At 49.2% G+C, this 16,605-nt stretch overlaps 1 protein-coding gene across 4 annotated transcripts in view; it reads right to left on the bottom strand.

The window, feature by feature from the left end:
- TNFAIP8L1 (TNF alpha induced protein 8 like 1) overlaps window positions 1-16,070 on the bottom strand; it is a 166,871-nt gene extending 150,801 nt beyond the window's left edge. The window contains exons 1-2 of one of the 4 annotated variants that reach the window (XR_013981183.1): window positions 15,780-16,070; window positions 5,671-6,600 (exon numbers count right to left, since the gene is read on the bottom strand). Coding sequence is in view for 3 of the 4 variants with exons in the window: in XM_080989288.1 (XP_080845414.1) it covers window positions 6,035-6,595 (561 nt within the window). In the remaining variant the exon portion in view is untranslated. Of the gene's footprint in view, window positions 1-3,034; window positions 6,601-13,083; window positions 13,109-15,779 lie in introns of those variants that run through there. The other 3 variants (XM_080989288.1, XM_080989289.1, XM_080989290.1) reach the window with 3 other exon arrangements.
- Between the last annotated feature and the right edge of the window lie 535 nt (window positions 16,071-16,605).

Below are 16,605 nucleotides of genomic sequence, written 5' to 3'. Positions count from 1 at the left end.
CAGCTGGGGGCCGGTCCACTGTACCTCAGACCTTGTGGGGGGCCGGACTAAATTTTGAAAAATGTATATGAATGAATTCCTATGCCCCACAAATAACCCAGGGATGCATTTTAAATAAAAGGACACATTCTACTCATGTAAAAACACGCTGATTCCCAGACCGTCCACGGGCCGGATTTAGAAGGTGATTGGGCCGGATCCAGCCCCTGGGCCTTAGTTTGCCTACCCATGCTCAAGAGCATTGAAAAGAGGAATGTTTTGTTATTAGTATTGTTATTTTTAGTTTTCTTGAAGGAACAATGCAACTCAAAACACCATAAAAAACCACCAAACCCCTGGTGCAAGGTCAAAATAAACTTGTACGGTTATGTTGTAGAATGACATGGAACGATAAATGGTGACGCTACCACATAAATACATTCCCACCCACAGCTTCAGAAAAATTTAAAAGCAAAAGCCATAGTTGCCCCCTCATTTCTATAACCACTATGTATTTTAAAGAAAAAAAATCTCAAGGTGATTTGCAACACGTTGAAACATCCCCCAAAACCCAGAACAAAACGTTACTGAAGAAAATCACATGTAAAGTATACATTCAAAGCAACATACAGTGATGGGGGGGGGGGGGGAAGTATTTGATCCCCTGCTAAGTTTGCCCCCGACAAAGAAATGACCAGTCCATAATTTTAATGGTAGGTTTATTGTAGCTGTGAGAGGCAGAATAACAACAGGAAAACCCCCAGAAACCCAGAAGACATGCGCCACCAATTCACGACTGCCATCTCCACAGGGACATAAGCGTTTTCCGTGTGGAATCTGTTGGAAACGTCCCTCAAGTCCAGCCGAGGGCACGACATTCAATCTTGCGAGAGTAAAATCGTGTCTATGTTTTAGAAGTGCTAGGTGATGCAGATGGGGTGCCAGAGAGTCGAAATGGGAAGGTGGAAAATAGTCATACCATTGGCAAAATTTCCTTATTGTGGCCAAGTTGTTTTGACGCTCGATATCATTTAGGTAAAGGTAAAGGGACCCCTGACCATTAGGTCCAGTCATGGCTGACTCTGGGGTTTCTGCTCTCATCTCGCTTTATTGGCCGAGGGAGCCGGCGTACAACTTCCGGGTCATGTGGCCAGCAGGACTAAGCCGCTTCTGGCAAATGAGAGCAGCGCACAGAAACGCCGTTTACCTTCCCGCCGGAGAAGTACCTATTTAACTACTTGCACTTTGACGTGCTTTCGAACTGCTAGGTTGGCAGGAGCAGGGACCAAGCAACGGGAGCTCACCCCGTCATTGCGGGGATTCGAACCGCCGACCTTCTGATCGGCAAGTCCTAGGCTCTGTGGTTTAACCCACAGCGCCACCCGCGATATCATTTAGGCGCTGACAAATTAGACTGTTTGCTTTAGTAAAACCCAAAGCGAGTCGCTGTTGCGGTGATAAACCACAGGAGTGAAGTTTTTGATGGACAATTTTAGTCCAGGCGCTGGTGTGACAATATGGCCGCACTAGGGATATTAAACTGGGGAGAATTGAGTTTAGGCGAAGCCAATAGTTAAGTGTCCTAATCCAGATCCGTAATTCTACCGGGGGAAGATTAGCCTCTTGGACAGATAGAAAAATAGAATTGTAGAGTTGGCAGGAACCCTGACGGTCATCTAGTCCAACCCCTTGCAGTGCAGGAATAAGCAACTCGAACCTGCAACCTTGGCATTACCAGCAACCACACTCTTTAACCAGCGGAGCGAGCTTTGGTCTGACTGGGTAGGGAATCTTACTGTGTTTTGCCGCGAGCAGCCGTCCTTCCTCTGAGGACAGCTTTCCTTGGCATGTAATTAACAAGGCTCTCAGCAGGTTGCTGACTAACAAGTGGAAAGGGATTGCCGCTGCATCTCTGGCCTCCTTCCTTGGCAGCATCAATCACCTGTCGTTCTGCGGCACTTCCGTGCAGCTGCCGACGTTCCAGCTGCTCAGCGTTCGCCGGCAGCTGGTGGGGTGTGGAAGCAAGATGCTCCAAGATTCTGGGAGACGAGCAAGCTTTGACTTGCTTCATTTTTAGAAGGGAGACCTCCTGGGCTTAAAGGGTCGGCTTAAGTCCAGGAATATCTTCCCAATAGGGCCGGCTCACCCATGAGGCAAGGTGAGGCGACTGCCTCAGGTGGCAAGGTTCACAGAGGCAGCAGATCCCACTGTAAATCTTTATTCATTATTATTATTACAGTGGTACCTCGGGTTACATACTTAATTCGTTCCGGAGGTCCGTTCTTAACCTGAAACTGTTCTTAACCTGAAGCACCACTTTAGCTAATGGGGCCTCCTGCTGCCGCCGTGCCCCCAGAGCACGATTTCTGTTCTCATCCTGAAGCAAAGTTCTTAACCTGAAGCACTATTTCTGGGTTAGCGGAGTCTGTAACCTGAAGCGTCTGTAACCCGAGGTACCACTGTATTATTATTATTATTATTAATAATAATAACAATAAATAATAATAATAATAATAATAATAATAATAATAATAATAATAATTTGGTTTTTCAAATTACAGTTTTACAATCTCATATGGTGCTGGGGAAGACTCTTGAGAGTCCCATGGACTGCAAGAAGATCAAACGTATCCATTCTTAAGGAAATCAGCCCTGGGTGCTCACTGGAAGGACAGATCCTGAAGCTGAGGCTCCGATACTTTGGCCACCTCATGAGAAGAGAAGACTCCCTGGAAAAGCCCCTGGTGTTGGGAAAGATTGAGGGCTTTCCCAAAGCAGGGGGCCGGTCCACCTTGTGGGGGGCCGCACTATATTTTGAACAAAATAATAATGAGCGAATTCCTATGCCCCACAAATAACCCAGAGATGCATTTTAAATAAAAGGACACATTCTACTCATGTAAAAACACGCTGATTCCTGGACCATCCGTGGGCTGGATTGAGAAGGCAATTGGGCCGGATCCGGCCCCTGGGCCTTAGTTTGCCCACCTATGTGCTTCACTGAAGTATGACATATACTCTAGAAGACGACGAAAACACCAAAAGACACACAGCGGAATGTGGATGGTTTAATTTATTTTCCCCGGCGATTATGATCTTTAAGCTTAAAGGCTCAAAGAGTCTAAAGAGTAGAAAACAAAACAAAACAAAACAAAACTCAACAACACATGTAAAAGAATAAACTTGAAGATGACCTCGAAATCGTTCCAGATTATACCCCAAAATGAACTTAATTCACATTCTGTTCACCTAGAAATTCTGGGAACTGCTTCCAGGTGTAGCTCAGAGATTTCTGAACTAAGTCACTGAACATTGCCAAACCAAACTAGCACAGTGCTAGGTATACTTTCTCTCTGAATGCAATGCTGTGACCTTCAGACGCCTTTAAAAAGGGTGGGCCAAATTCATGGAGAAGGAATGAGGACCAAGGAAGTGGCCAAAGGTACAGTGATACCTTGCTTTGCAAGTGTTTTGGATTACAACCACGTCAGACCCGGAAGTGCGTGTCCCTTTTTTTTGATTACAACCCATTTTTTTGGACGCTCCATTGGCGAAAGAGAGCCTTGGGTTACAACCTGTTTTGGTTTACAACCGGACCTCCAGAACGGATTATACCACTGTATCTGAGTGTTGCCAAACTGCAGGGCAGAATAAATCTTTCCTCCATTGCTGTCAACTTACAGATTTGAAAATAAGGGACCAGCAGCCTCGAAAATAAGGGACCAGCAGCCAAAATAAGGGATTTTAGTCAACTAGCTCCTTTCCTTTCCTCCATGTCGGACGTGTACAGTACTGTGATACGACAACGGAAATAGGTAAGGGAATGGTCATTAAAAGAAAAAATTGGCTTCGGCAGGTTGGCTTCAGGATCGTTACCAGGTCCCGGCGAGAGGTGACAAGGCCCCAGAGAAAAACAGCGCAGCAGGTAATCTAAAGGGATCCCCCTCCCCCTAGATCAGGCACGTCCAACTCCCAAGAGACCTGTTGCACATGCCTGCAGTGGCGGAGCTTCGTGCTGTGGCACAGGTGGTAGGCTGGCGCACGCCCTGGGGGTGGGGCGTCCAGCATGGGGGGCGAGAGGGGCAGCCGCGATTGCACCCTGCCGGGATCGCGCTGCTGGGGGCTGGGTGCTCCCCCCACACTCCTCTTCCTCCACCAGTGCATTCCTGCCCTAGATCGTCCGCCGAGCAAGACCCTGCATGTGAAAGTCATAAGGCATGCCTCGGGCGGCTGAAGCAGCGATAGTTCTCTCCTCACTGGCCCTTTAAAGAAGGGGGTGAGCCCTGCCGCCCGACAGGATGGGCCGGACGCGGTTACCTCCGCCTGCTTAGAACTCCCAAAGTCTCGCTGGAGTCCAGGGAAGGGGGGGGAGCTAGCTGGCTGCTTTTCGTTCGGGGAAGGAAGCCCCCAGATGGCACCATAGTCGTGCCCCACCCCCAAGTGCACATCATTTTTGCAGCTCCTGGTGCGCCCCGGGAGTTACGGACTCTTGGGTGTGTTGGGTGGAGGGCGCTGCGACTCTCCAACAAGCTGACATTCTCCCCCGAAGGTGCGCTCCTCCCTTATCTCCCGAGACAGACGGATGCTCACCGAGGCCCTGGCGCGATGTAAGCAGACCCTTGTGGGGATGGGTCTTATCCCTGCGAGTGGAGGGTGGTGGTAGCTGGGAGGTGGGGGTAGTAGCCCTTTTCTCCCAGGCGGCATTGAAACCCGGGAAATTTAAGGGACATCATCAATCCGGGACAGCAGCGGGACACGGCGCTGGGATAAGGGAGCGTCCCGCCAAATAAGGGACGGTTGACAGCTATGCTTTCCTCCCACCCTGCAGTGTTTAGGAAGAGGAAGGGGTTGGTTGTTTTTGTGTGTGTGGCAACCTCTTAGCCCAAATTGCCACGAGGGCTTCCCCAAAGAACCTGCCTGTCTGCTTTTGGAATCAGGATGCTAAGCTAGGGAGTCTTCTGCTTTGGAGAAGGCCGGATCCAGACCCACCTTCCATCTGGTGGTAAGGGAAGGCTTTTGCCAAACCATTTCATTTCGCGGCAATGAGGTGTGGGATGTAATCCATTGGAGCAGTCAAATACAACATTCCTTGTTTCCCTAGAGTGGACGCAGGCAGGGGATGGTACTCCAGTCAGTATAACTTCCTGTTCTGCTGGTCTTCCCCTGCATTTGACCTGGGAGATGGGTGCAGCCCAGGCTGACTCCATAAAAGAGCCAAGTCACGCAACCATTTTCTTCTCTTGATGCTGTTCTCTTAATGTTTTTTGCTGTCTGCTGGCTCTCAGCAAGCAGCACACGATCTTAATCTCCATATGAGATAAACTCACACTGTGTTCTGTAACTACAAGCTAAAGTCTGCCTTCAGGGATCAAACTGAACTGAATGTGAGTAAACTTCTTGTTACTTTTATGGAAAGACTCTTGTGCCTTTATTCTTTTAAGAGGGATAAAAGGGGACACCAGGAATAATCCATCCGGGCAAGCCAGATTGGATTACAGTGGTACCTCGGGTTAAGTACTTAATTGGTTCCGGAGGTCCGTTCTTAACCTGAAACTGTTCTTAACCTGAAGCACCACTTTAGCTAATGGGGCCTCCCGCTGCTGCTGTACCGCTGGAGCCCGATTTCTGTTCTCATCCTGAAGCAAAGTTCTTAACCTGAAGCACTATTTCTGGGTTAGCGGAGTCTGTAACCTGAAGTGTATGTAACCCGAGGTACCACTGTACTTAACTAAAGAGATTGAAAACTGAGGAGAATCTGCTCTGCTGCATGACTCGAACGTGAGTGAAGGAAGAATAATACTTAATCAATATATCCTCTCCTACTATCATTAACATTCCCACATGAAGTGGAGGAGGAGGACGGACCATTTTAACCAGGAACAACACCCTCCCCGCAAGCCCCTAAGCATGACCAAGCCGAACCCCAAAAGACCACAAGTTGCTTCGTGCCATACAGCATGGAGAAGTCCAAGTGGAGGCCACCAAAATCAACAACCATCTCCTGATGTTCCCTTGCCAACACAGAAAGCTTTCTGAAAGCTGGCAGGCCGGGCTCTCAGATGTTCCCTTCGTCGAGCATTTGGTTGAGCCCTTCGCAGATCCTCTGCAGGTGCGTGCGGTAAGGCTCGGACGACCCGTAGAGGGCCGAGAGGAACTCGTAGTCCGCAAAGTGGTTGAAGACGTGGTTGATGCGCGAGTGGGACTTGGCTGTCAGGTGGGTGTTGACCGCCTGGTGGAGCAGCTCGGAGCATTCCTTCAGCATGTTGGACAGGACCCGCCGGTCGAAGGTGAAGTCTATCTGGTAGAAGCTGACGGTGGTCATGGCCAAAGCGTGCAACTTCTTCCGGAAGCGATCCATGAGGGCCAGCTCATCCGCGTTGAACTGTCCGTTGCGGTAGAGGACACCCAGCTTCATGACCACCTTGATCAGGTTCTTGATGATCTTCTGGGCTTCCTTGCGGTTCCTCGTGTACTCCTTGGTGACCCGGTACAGTTCGTCCAGGATGTCGCTGCTGGTGTCATCAATGAAGATGCTGGCCATGTTTTTGGACGCCATCTTGCTCAGAAGCTTCTTCTGAGCTTGCAGAGCCAGGTTCTTGGTACTGAAAGTGTCCATTTTTTCTGGAAAAGGCGAGAGCACACAGACATAATAGTAATAATATTATTATTATAATAAAATAATAATAATAATAATGGTAATTTATTATTTAGAGGGACGCGGGTGGCGCTGTGCAGGAGCAGGGACCGAGCAACGGGAGCTCACCCCGTCATTGCGGGGATTCGAACTGCCAACCTTCTGATCGGCAAGCCCTAGGCTGGACGAGACGGCTCTCAGGGCGCCTTCCAACTTGACAATTGTATGATTCTAGCTTCGTTTTAGAAGCCGGACTCGGCCAACATCTCTGTTTGGGGCTCAATTACCGGAGCGACTGCTGGCTCCTGTCTCTTGCAACCAGAGACCCTGCTCTACATAGCCATCTCTCTTGCCAAGGGGATAAATCTTTCATACAGCTGTACAAAGAGGACCTGAATAATTTACGGAGCAGCTTGTGGAAGAGAGATGCAGGGAAGGAGGGACAGGAGCAGACCAGAAAGATAAAAAAAGGAGGCCTCAATTGTTTTCAGCGGTGACCACCTCCATCCGTACTGTTGCCAAACCCAGATACGTGCGGTTTGTCCCGAGGAACGAGGGCTGACTCAGCTTCGAATGAACGAGTTTGCTGAATTCGTTCAAAGATCTCTGGACCTCCCCTTGAAAGCAGCCCCAGTGGAACTGAACATGAATTATGTTCGTTTTGGGGGTAGGACTAGAGCTCTGTATGTATAATAATAATAATAATAATAATAATAATAATAATAATAATTTATTATTTATACCCCGCCCATCTGGCTGGGCTTCTCCAGCCACTCTGGGCAGCTTCCAACCAAATATTAAAATACAGTAATACATCAAACATTAAAAGCTTCCCTAAACAGGGCTGCCTTCAGATGTCTTCTAAAAGTTTGGTACTTGTTGTTCTCTTTGACATCTGGTGGGAGGGCGTTCCACAGGGCGGGTGCCACCACCGAGAAGGCCCTCTGCCTGGTTCCCTGTAACTTGGCTTCTTGCAGTGAGGGAACCGCCAGAAGGCCCTCGGCGCTGGACCTGTTTCCGGGCAGAACGATGGGGGTGGAGACGCTCCTTCAGATATACTGGGCCAAGGCCATTTAGGGCTTTAAAGGTCAGCACCAACACTTTGAATTGTGCTCGTAAACGTACTGGGAGCCAATGTAGGTCTTTCAAGACCGGTGTTATGTGGTCTCGGCAGCTGCTCCCAGTCCCCAGCCTAGCTGCCGCATTCTGGATTAGTTTCCGGGTCACCTTCAAAGGTAGCCCCATGTAGAGCACTGTACAGTGGACGCTCGGGTTGCGAATGTGATCCGTGCGGGAGGCACGTTCGCAACCTGCAGTGCCGCGATTTAGCGCTTCTGCGCATGCACGAGCTCTGAAACCCGGAAGTAACCCGTTCCGGTACTTCCAGGTTTGGCGTGGTGCGCAACCCGAAATCACGCAACCTGAAGCGTCTGTAACCCGAGGTATGACTGTATTGAAGACCCGATTGGATGCGTCTCCTTTTCAGTTGAGGTGAGTTTGCTCTACAGACTGTGTTGCAAAGGAACAGCTGGAAGTTGCCTCCAGTCAGCTAATCGGCACCGACTTCAAACTCTGCTCTCTGCTGGGATCAGCTGTGCTATGGAATCTTGTAATGCCGCTGATCCCAGCAGGCTTGAAGTCAGAGACGATCCCTGATGGGCGGGCACTGCCTTCAGATTCTGCTTTGGCTACTGGGATCGGCTGTGCTGTGGTGCTCCCTGCAGAAATTCTGCACGAAAACCGAGGGCTTTGAGTCAGCGCCGATCAGCTGATAGGTTCTGAATTTGAGTGCTGTTGTTTGCTGGGATCGGCTGTGCTTATAGAATTCCCCATGGAGAACTCTATAAATCCAGCAGATTTTGGCTGAACATTAGGAAATGCTTTTCCAATGACATGAGCACTTGGCTCCTTACCTCTCTCGCCCTGACCTAGCCACTGTGATCCACACGGCGGTCACCTCCAGGCTTGATTATTGTAACTCACTCTACGTGGGGCTGCCCTTGAGACTGACCCAGAAACTCCAGCGGGTGCAGAATGCCACGGCGAGACTCCTTACGGGGTCTTTGCCGCAGGATCACATTCACCCAGTGCACTGGCTCCCGGTGGAGTACAGGATCAGGTTCAAGGTGCTGGTTTTAACCTTTAAAGCCCTATACGCCTTAGGACCCTCGTACCTACAGGACCGCCTCTCCTGGTATGTCCCACAGAGGACCTTACGGTCTTCAAATAAAAACATCTTGGAGGTCCCGGGCCACAGGGAGGTTAGGCTGGCCTCAACCAGAGCCAGGGCTTTATCGGCCGTGGCCCCAACTTGGTGGAACGCTCTGTCGCAAGAGACTAGGGCCCTGCAGGACTTGACATCTTTCCGCAGAGCCTGCAAGACAGAGCTGTTCCACCAGGCCTTTGGCCAAGGCACAGCCTGACCCTCTTTCTCCTTCTGTAATCTTCACAGAACTCTAACCCGATGGTTGCCATTAATTTGATTCTGATTTGATTCTAGAATGTATTTTAATTAACTGCGCGATTTTATGTACACTGTGCCATTTTTACCTGTTGTTAGCCGCTCTGAGCCCGGCTTTGGCCGGGGAGGGCGGGATACGAATAAAAATTTATTATTATTTTATTATTATTATTATTAAGAGCTGTTCAACAACGGAACAGGCTTCCTTGGGAGGTGATTGGCCCTTTGGGACAACTACCTGTCAGGGATGTTGTGGTTGCACTGGAAGCCGTGAAGCCAGCAGGGGGTTGGACTAGCAGATCTCTCAAGCACCATACGCCACTATGATTGCAATGGGAACAAGCCCTTCTGCGAGTGTGCTGCTGGCAAAGTTGAGCTTTCTGGAAAACCCGGCTAAGATTGCAAGCGCAGGCTGACAATTGACGGAGGAAGCCGTTCCATGGAAGGGCAACTTGGCATGCTCTGGAGCGGCATAAATATTCCCGCTAATGAGCCAATTAGTTACACCAAGCGAGGGAAATATTAGGCGCCATAGCAGATTGGGCCATAAATCACGTCGGCAAAGCAGCGCCCCGTGGCAGCTTTCCTGAGCCCTGTCGTTTGTTTTCCAATCTGAGTTGGGATTTGACCTCTGAATCCTCAACCTGAGGACCCCTCAGCTCCCAAATCTGAGTGATATGGCAGTTAATAAATTAAACGCACACTTTCTTGCACCCGGGAGCCACGATTTGGAAGCTCTCTTTGCAACGGGAGGTCCAGGAAGGCGAGTCAAAGGTGAACGCCTCACAAGTTTGTGTGACCATTCGCTGAAGCTTAACCCCTGAACCTCTTTTCCTGCGCAGCGAGAAAACAGGTGACGCAATTAAAGGGGGGTTTCTTCTGAGCACAGGATATATCGGCAGGAAGCTTCAGGATATTCGCTGACTGGAAGTGAAGCAGCACGACTGGATGATGGACTCAAGGGCATCCTGATCAAATTTGCAGATGACACCAAACTGGGAAGGGTGGCTAACACCCCAGAGGACAGGATCACACTTCAAAACGACCTTGACAGATTAGAGAACTGGGCAAAAACAAACAAGATGAATTTTAACAGGGAGAAATGTAAAGTATTGCACTTGGGCAAAAAAAATGAGAGGCACAAATACAAGATGGGGGACACCTGGCTTGAGAGCAGTACATGTGAAAAGGATCTAGGAGTCTTGGTTGACCACAAACTTGACATGAGCCAACAGTGTGATGCGGCAGCTAAAAAAGCCAATGCAATTCTGGGCTGCATCAATAGGAGTATAGCATCTAGATCAAGGGAGGTAATAGTGCCACTGTATTCTGCTCTGGTCAGACCTCACCTGGAGTACTGTGTCCAGTTCTGGGCACCACAGTTCAAGAAGGACACTGACAAACTGGAACGTGTCCAGAGGAGGGCAACCAAAATGGTCAAAGGCCTGGAAACGATGCCTTATGAGGAACGGCTAAGGGAGCTGGGCATGTTTAGCCTGGAGAAGAGGAGGTTAAGGAGTGATATGATAGCCATGTTCAAATATAGAAAAGGATGTCACATAGAGGAGGGAGAAAGGTTGTTTTCTGCTGCTCCAGAGAAGCGGACACGGAGCAATGGATCCAAACTACAAGAAAGAAGATTCCACCTAAACATTAGGAAGAACTTCCTGACAGTAAGAGCTGTTCGACAGTGGAATTTGCTGCCAAGGAGTGTGGTGGAGTCTCCTTCTTTGGAGGTCTTTAAGCAGAGGCTTGACAACCATATGTCAGGAGTGCTCTGATGGTGTTTCCTGCTTGGCAGGGGGTTGGACTCGATGGCCCTTGTGGTCTCTTCCAACTCTATGATTCTATGATTCTATGACTGCTCCAAATCTCTTGCAGGAGCAAGCAGCGCTGAAATTGGGAACATGGCTGGCTGCTCCCAAAGCACAAAACCATCACGAATTTGCAATAAAACAGACCTCTAGAGTAGGGTTACCAGACGTCCCTGTTTCCTGGGGACAGTCCCCGGATTTGCGAATAAGTCCCCGGACAAATTCCATCCCCGGAATGTCCCCGGATTTCATCTAATGTCCCCAGGAAACGCAGCAGCGGCAGTCTCAGCAGTTGGCTCTGGCTGGCTTCAGGAGCTGCTCGGAAGACCCCATTTGATGGTGGTTCAAGGGCTCTCGGACGCAGCTTCTGGGCTGCCTCCACCTTCCCTGACCCCAGCAAGTAAGCTGTGAAGGGAGGCTTCATGCTGCCTATCAGAGCAGCCTCACAACTCCTACTTGCGTGCAAGCAGGAGCGGGGCAGGGATCTCTCAGCTGTGAAGGGAGGCGTCATGCTGCCTATCAGAGCTTGCATGCAAGCAGGAGGGGGCAGGGATCTCTCAGTTAGGCAACGGGAAGCCTCCCTTCCCAGCTGAGAGATCCCTGCCCCCTCCTGCTTGCACGCAAGTAGGAATGGGATTGGGGCTGCTCCAATGGGAAGGGAGGCATCGCGCTGCCCGAGCCTCGCCACCACCACTGCTCTCTGCCCTCCTTCTCCGCCTTCCATGCCTGACCCACCACACACCACTGACCCGCCACTGAAGAACCCACAACTCAGGGGCTGCCCAGGCTCATGGAGAAAGGAGATAGAAACCTCAGAGGAAAGGGAAACATGGCGGTTGAGGTCAAGGTGGCAGCCGCCCTCTGCCACTGCCATCGCTGCAGCATCAACGTCCCGAAAGTGTAAAGGACCCCTGACCATTAGGTCCAGTTGTGGCCGACTCTGGAGTTGCGGTGCTCATCTTGCTTTATTGGCCGAGGGAGCCGGCGTACAGCTTCCGGGTCACGTGGCCAGCATGACTAAGCCACTTCTGGCGAACCAGAGCAGCGCACGGAAATGGTGTATACCTTCCCGCCGGAGCGGAGCTCACCTCGTTGCGGGGATTCGAACCACCAACCTTCTGATCGGCAAGTCCTAGGCTCTGTGGTTTAACCCACAGCGCCACCCGCGTCCCTATCCCGAACGTGTAGTATTTATTTAATAGTTAAAGTGTCCCTGGTTTCATTGAAAAAATCGGGTAACGATACGTATGGAAGCTGAACCTGAAGACCTGAAACTGTGAAGCTTCTTGCAATTGGGTGTGCATGTTGTTTAAGTAGAATCCTAGAATCACAGAATTGTAGAGTTGGAAGGGACCTCAAAGAGTCATCTAGTCGAGCCCCTTTGGAAGGCAGGAATCCCAACTAAAGCATCCATGACAGATGGCCATCCATCCTCTGCTTGGAAACCTCCAACGGATGAGAGTCCCCCATCTCTCCTCTGTTGAACTGCTCTTACTGTCAGAAAGTTCTTCCTGATGTTGAATCGGAATCTCCTCTCTTGTAACTAGAAGCCATGGGTTCGAGTCCTACCCTCCAGAGCAAGAGGGAAAGCAATCTTGTTATATTCATAGTATTGAAATGTGGCTTTTTGTATGTCATTCTTTCTGCTTTGCTGCTTAAAAACAAGGCAAACCTTAAAAAATGTAGCATAAACACCACAACTGGGAAACACTGGCCTGCGAGCGCTCCAGTTGGAGAACAGCCTTTACCAAAGGTGCTGTGGATTTTGAAGACACTCAAACTCAGGGCGAAAGGGAGAAACGTGCTGAGAGGAAGGCACGCTTGGCAAACCATAACCGTGATCAACTCCCGCCCGGAAACCTCTGTCCCCACTGTGGAAGGACGTGTGGATCCAGAATTGGCCTCCACAGTCACTTACGGACTCATTGTTAAAACTGTGTTTATGGTAAGGTTACCAGATGTCCCTGTTTCCCAGGGATAGTCCCCAGATTTACAAATCAGTCCCCATACAAAATCCATGGAAGTTGAAAGTGTCCCCAGATTCACTGAAAAAAATCTGGTAACCTTAGATAATCTTACTCGGCTACGAGGGATCACCAGAGAAGAAGAAGATTGACATGTGGCCTTTTGTAAGTTATTCTTTCTGTTTTGCTGTTATCAGCTATTTTTCTGGAAAAAGAGGTGCCAGAACTCACCGTGAATGACTCTCTCTTTCTAGTAGAATGGCGCCCACCTGACAGGGGCCGGAACTGAGTTCCAGTGAGTTCTGGCTGGAAAAAAAAGGCCCTGGCTGTTATTGTGAAATGTTTACCTTGCTATTGTTCTGCTACATTATTATGACATATTTTGGGGGTAGCATTTGATGGAAATGAATCTCTGTTGCTTTGTTGTAAGCCGCTCTGAGCATGGTTTTGTGTGTCAAAAGGCTGCATACAAATACCGTATCTTTCGCTCTATAAGACGCACCAGACCACAAGACACACCTAGTTTTTGGAGGAGGAAAACAACAAAAAAAATATTCTGAATCTCAGAAGCCAGAACAGCAAGAGGAATCGCTGCGCAGTGAAAGCAGCAATCCCTCTTGCTGTTCTGGCTTCTGGGATAGTTGTGCAGCCTGCATTCGCTCCATAAGACGCACACACATTTCCCCTTACTTTTTAGGAGGGAAAAAGTGAGTCTTATAGAGCAAAAAATACGGTAAAATGAATGAATGGAACTGGGACTTGATTCAGAGCAAACACACCTTAGTGTTGTGTTGTGTGGCTGCAGTCAGCCTTTCTCCTGATTAGGCATGCATAGGCTTGAGCCAACTGAAGCCTCTCCACCCAACGGAATTTAGGGACAAGCTTTAGGAAAGGACAACCTGAGGCGATTATTTGCTCAGAAGAGGAATCGGCACTTGGTTGCTAAACAGCGAGTCATCCTTTTGGGTTACCTTAACTTGCTGCTATCTTAAGGAAATCAGCCCTGAGTGCTCATTGGAAGGACAGATCCTGAAGCTGAGGCTCCAATACTTTGGCCACCTCATGAGAAGAGAAGACTCCCTGCAAAAGACCCTGATGTTGGGAAAGATGGAGGGCACAAGGAGAAGGGGACGACAGAGGACGAGATGGTCGGACAGTGTTCTCGAAGCTACCAGCATGAGTTTGACCAAACTGCGGGAGGCAGTGGAAGACAGAAGTGCCTGGCGTGCTCTGGTCCAGGGGGTCACGAAGTGTTGCACACAACTAAACGACTAAGCAACAACAACAACAAACTTGCTGCTGGGAGGATTAAAACGCCGAATGAATATCCAGATGCAAAACGGTGTTTACTTTTGATTTTGGCGATTAGGATCGTAATTATGATCTCAGCCCTGGGCGCTCCTTTGCGGGTGAAAACAAGCTGGCGAAAGCAGGAGCTGCAAAAATCCTTAGCAACCGCCGTTAAACTCAGGGCCGCAACAGTGCGCTGAGTTTCAAAATGTGTGATTTTCTAAATTCTAACCGAGGAGGGTAATTCTGTCTGCTCCACACTGTTCTTAACGTTTAAATTTCATGTACAAATTGCGGTAGTTGGTGTTTCAATCACGTCTGGCGATTTTTACGCACTCAGTTGCATTTATTTACATGTTTGTATTCTGCACTCAAATTACAAGCCGCCACGTGACCCCATCCAAATCTGTGAGAGCTTAATATTTTTTTTTTAAAAAAAACAGGTGTTTGTGTATTTTGAATGTTCTTCTCCTTTTCTGCCTCCCACATGCATCCTTCCTGTGCTTCCTATTGTTTGCAGCAAATGCGTAACTCTGGAGCAGAAAACTCATGTTCAGAGTCACTGTCCTTGCGTTTTCTTATTTAACCCCCCCCAAACCAGGAGTAAAAACACTTTGTACGTGCTCAGAGGTGCCATGTCCACACATCAGCAGAAGCTTGCTCCTTTCACAAACATACGTACGGATCTTAGGTCCCTTTTATATATACTGCTTTGAACAGCAGAATTGGCACAAGTGCCACATAATACTGTCCTTTGGAACTCCCTGCCTAATGAAATTGCTATTGAAATAGCGCCTTCTCCATAAAAAACATTTTTGTTTAGTCAAGCCCCCACCCTACCCCGCAATGCTTAGAAAGCTGAGGTAATTTCAATGCTTAGAAAGCTGAGGTAATTTCAATTTTGTGTGTTTTAAATTAGGGTTGTGATTCTTTTAATAATAATAATAATAATAATAATAATAATAATAATTATTATTATTATACAGTTCTATCTTTTTCTAAACTGCTTTGAGGCTTCCATCCTCCCCTCTTACTGTCAAGAGGCGTATGACTTTGTATAAAACAAACAAATAAAAATAAATTTAAAAGCAATTAACAGCTTAACTTAATTGGCTCCCTTGGCCAATAAAGCGAGATGAGCGCCGTAACCCCAGAGTCGTCCGAGACTGGACCTAACGGTCAGGGGGCCCTTTACCTTTACCTTACCTGGATTACAGCGGGTTGGGCTGGATGACCCCCGGGGGCCCTTCCAGCTCTACAACTCTCTAATTTTTTTTTGGTACTCTTTCCCTTTTGTTCTTCTCCTCTTTCTTTTCCCCCTTCCTTCTCTCTTTCGTCTCTTTCTCTCCCTCCCTCCTTCCTTCCTTCCTCCCTTCTCTCTCCCTTCTTCCTCCTTCCCTTCCAAAACAAACTATCTTACAGAAAGCAAAGCCATGACCATCAGCAAACCACCCAAAAACCACTGCACAGCCACATTTTTCCTGGCTTACAGCCTCCCGTCTTGGCAAGTAGACAAGAAGGAAGTGCGCTTAGCCCAGCCACTCCAAGTCTGTCCAGTCGCTAGCCCTTCGGGTTTCGTGGGAACCCGGCTGCCCCGGGGCGGGCGCGCGCGCGCGCGCTCTCCTGCTGCCTCTTACCTGGTCTGATCCTTCCACATGAGCCGCAGACCCCTCCGGGTCTTCTCCTCCAAACTGGTCCCCTAAGCAAGACCCTCGTCTGCAAATCCGCCTCTTCTTAACCTCAAAGATCCGCTTGAGGAAAAGGCAGATTCTTTGGGTTTTGTTTGTTTGTTTTAAAAAGATGTTGCAGAAACCCTTAATTGAAAGACAATGTCTCAACTTGGCCAAGGCTCGCTTTCTGCTAGCCGCGATCTCTTTCTCTCTCTCTCCGCATCCGGAGTCCAAGGTTGAAACTCGATTCTTTTGCAACACAGAGGCAAGTTTCAAATTCAAAGAGAGCTGGAGGTGGCGGGGGGGGGGTGAGGAGAGGGGGGGGAGGGTGACAGGCCAGGCAGCCAACCAACCATTGCGCAGGGCTACCTACGAAGCAGCCAATGGGGGAGCCAGGAGAAAGAGGAGGGCGCAAAGTAGAGGGATGGGGGCGAGGAAAGCGCATTCCTTGATCGGCCCCTGCGCAGCCTTTGAGAAGCGGGAGGGATGTGGGTCTAAGTAAGGGAGACCCGTCCGTCCCCCCAGTCTCAAGGCATACAAGGCAGAAAGCCAGAAGTCCTTGAGCTACCTGGGCCGGGTAGTGGGGTGCGCGCACCCTTCATTTCCATTCCTCTTTCTCCCCACTTTCTCTGGGTGCAAAACTGGTTCGCAGAACGCAGCGTGGGAGGTGAGCCCTTCAGGTTCTGCAGAGAGATCCCAGGACATGCCCGGTTGCCATATGTCCTCTTTTCCCAGGACATGTCCTCTTTTTCATGAGTCGCCAAAGCGATCCATAGTTCAAAATTGTTGTTGT

This window comes from Podarcis pityusensis (genome assembly GCF_964106645.2).
Source record: "Podarcis pityusensis genome assembly, chromosome: 18".
NCBI lineage: Eukaryota > Metazoa > Chordata > Lepidosauria > Squamata > Lacertidae > Podarcis > Podarcis pityusensis.
This window is presented reverse-complemented; position numbering and strand designations above follow the sequence as displayed.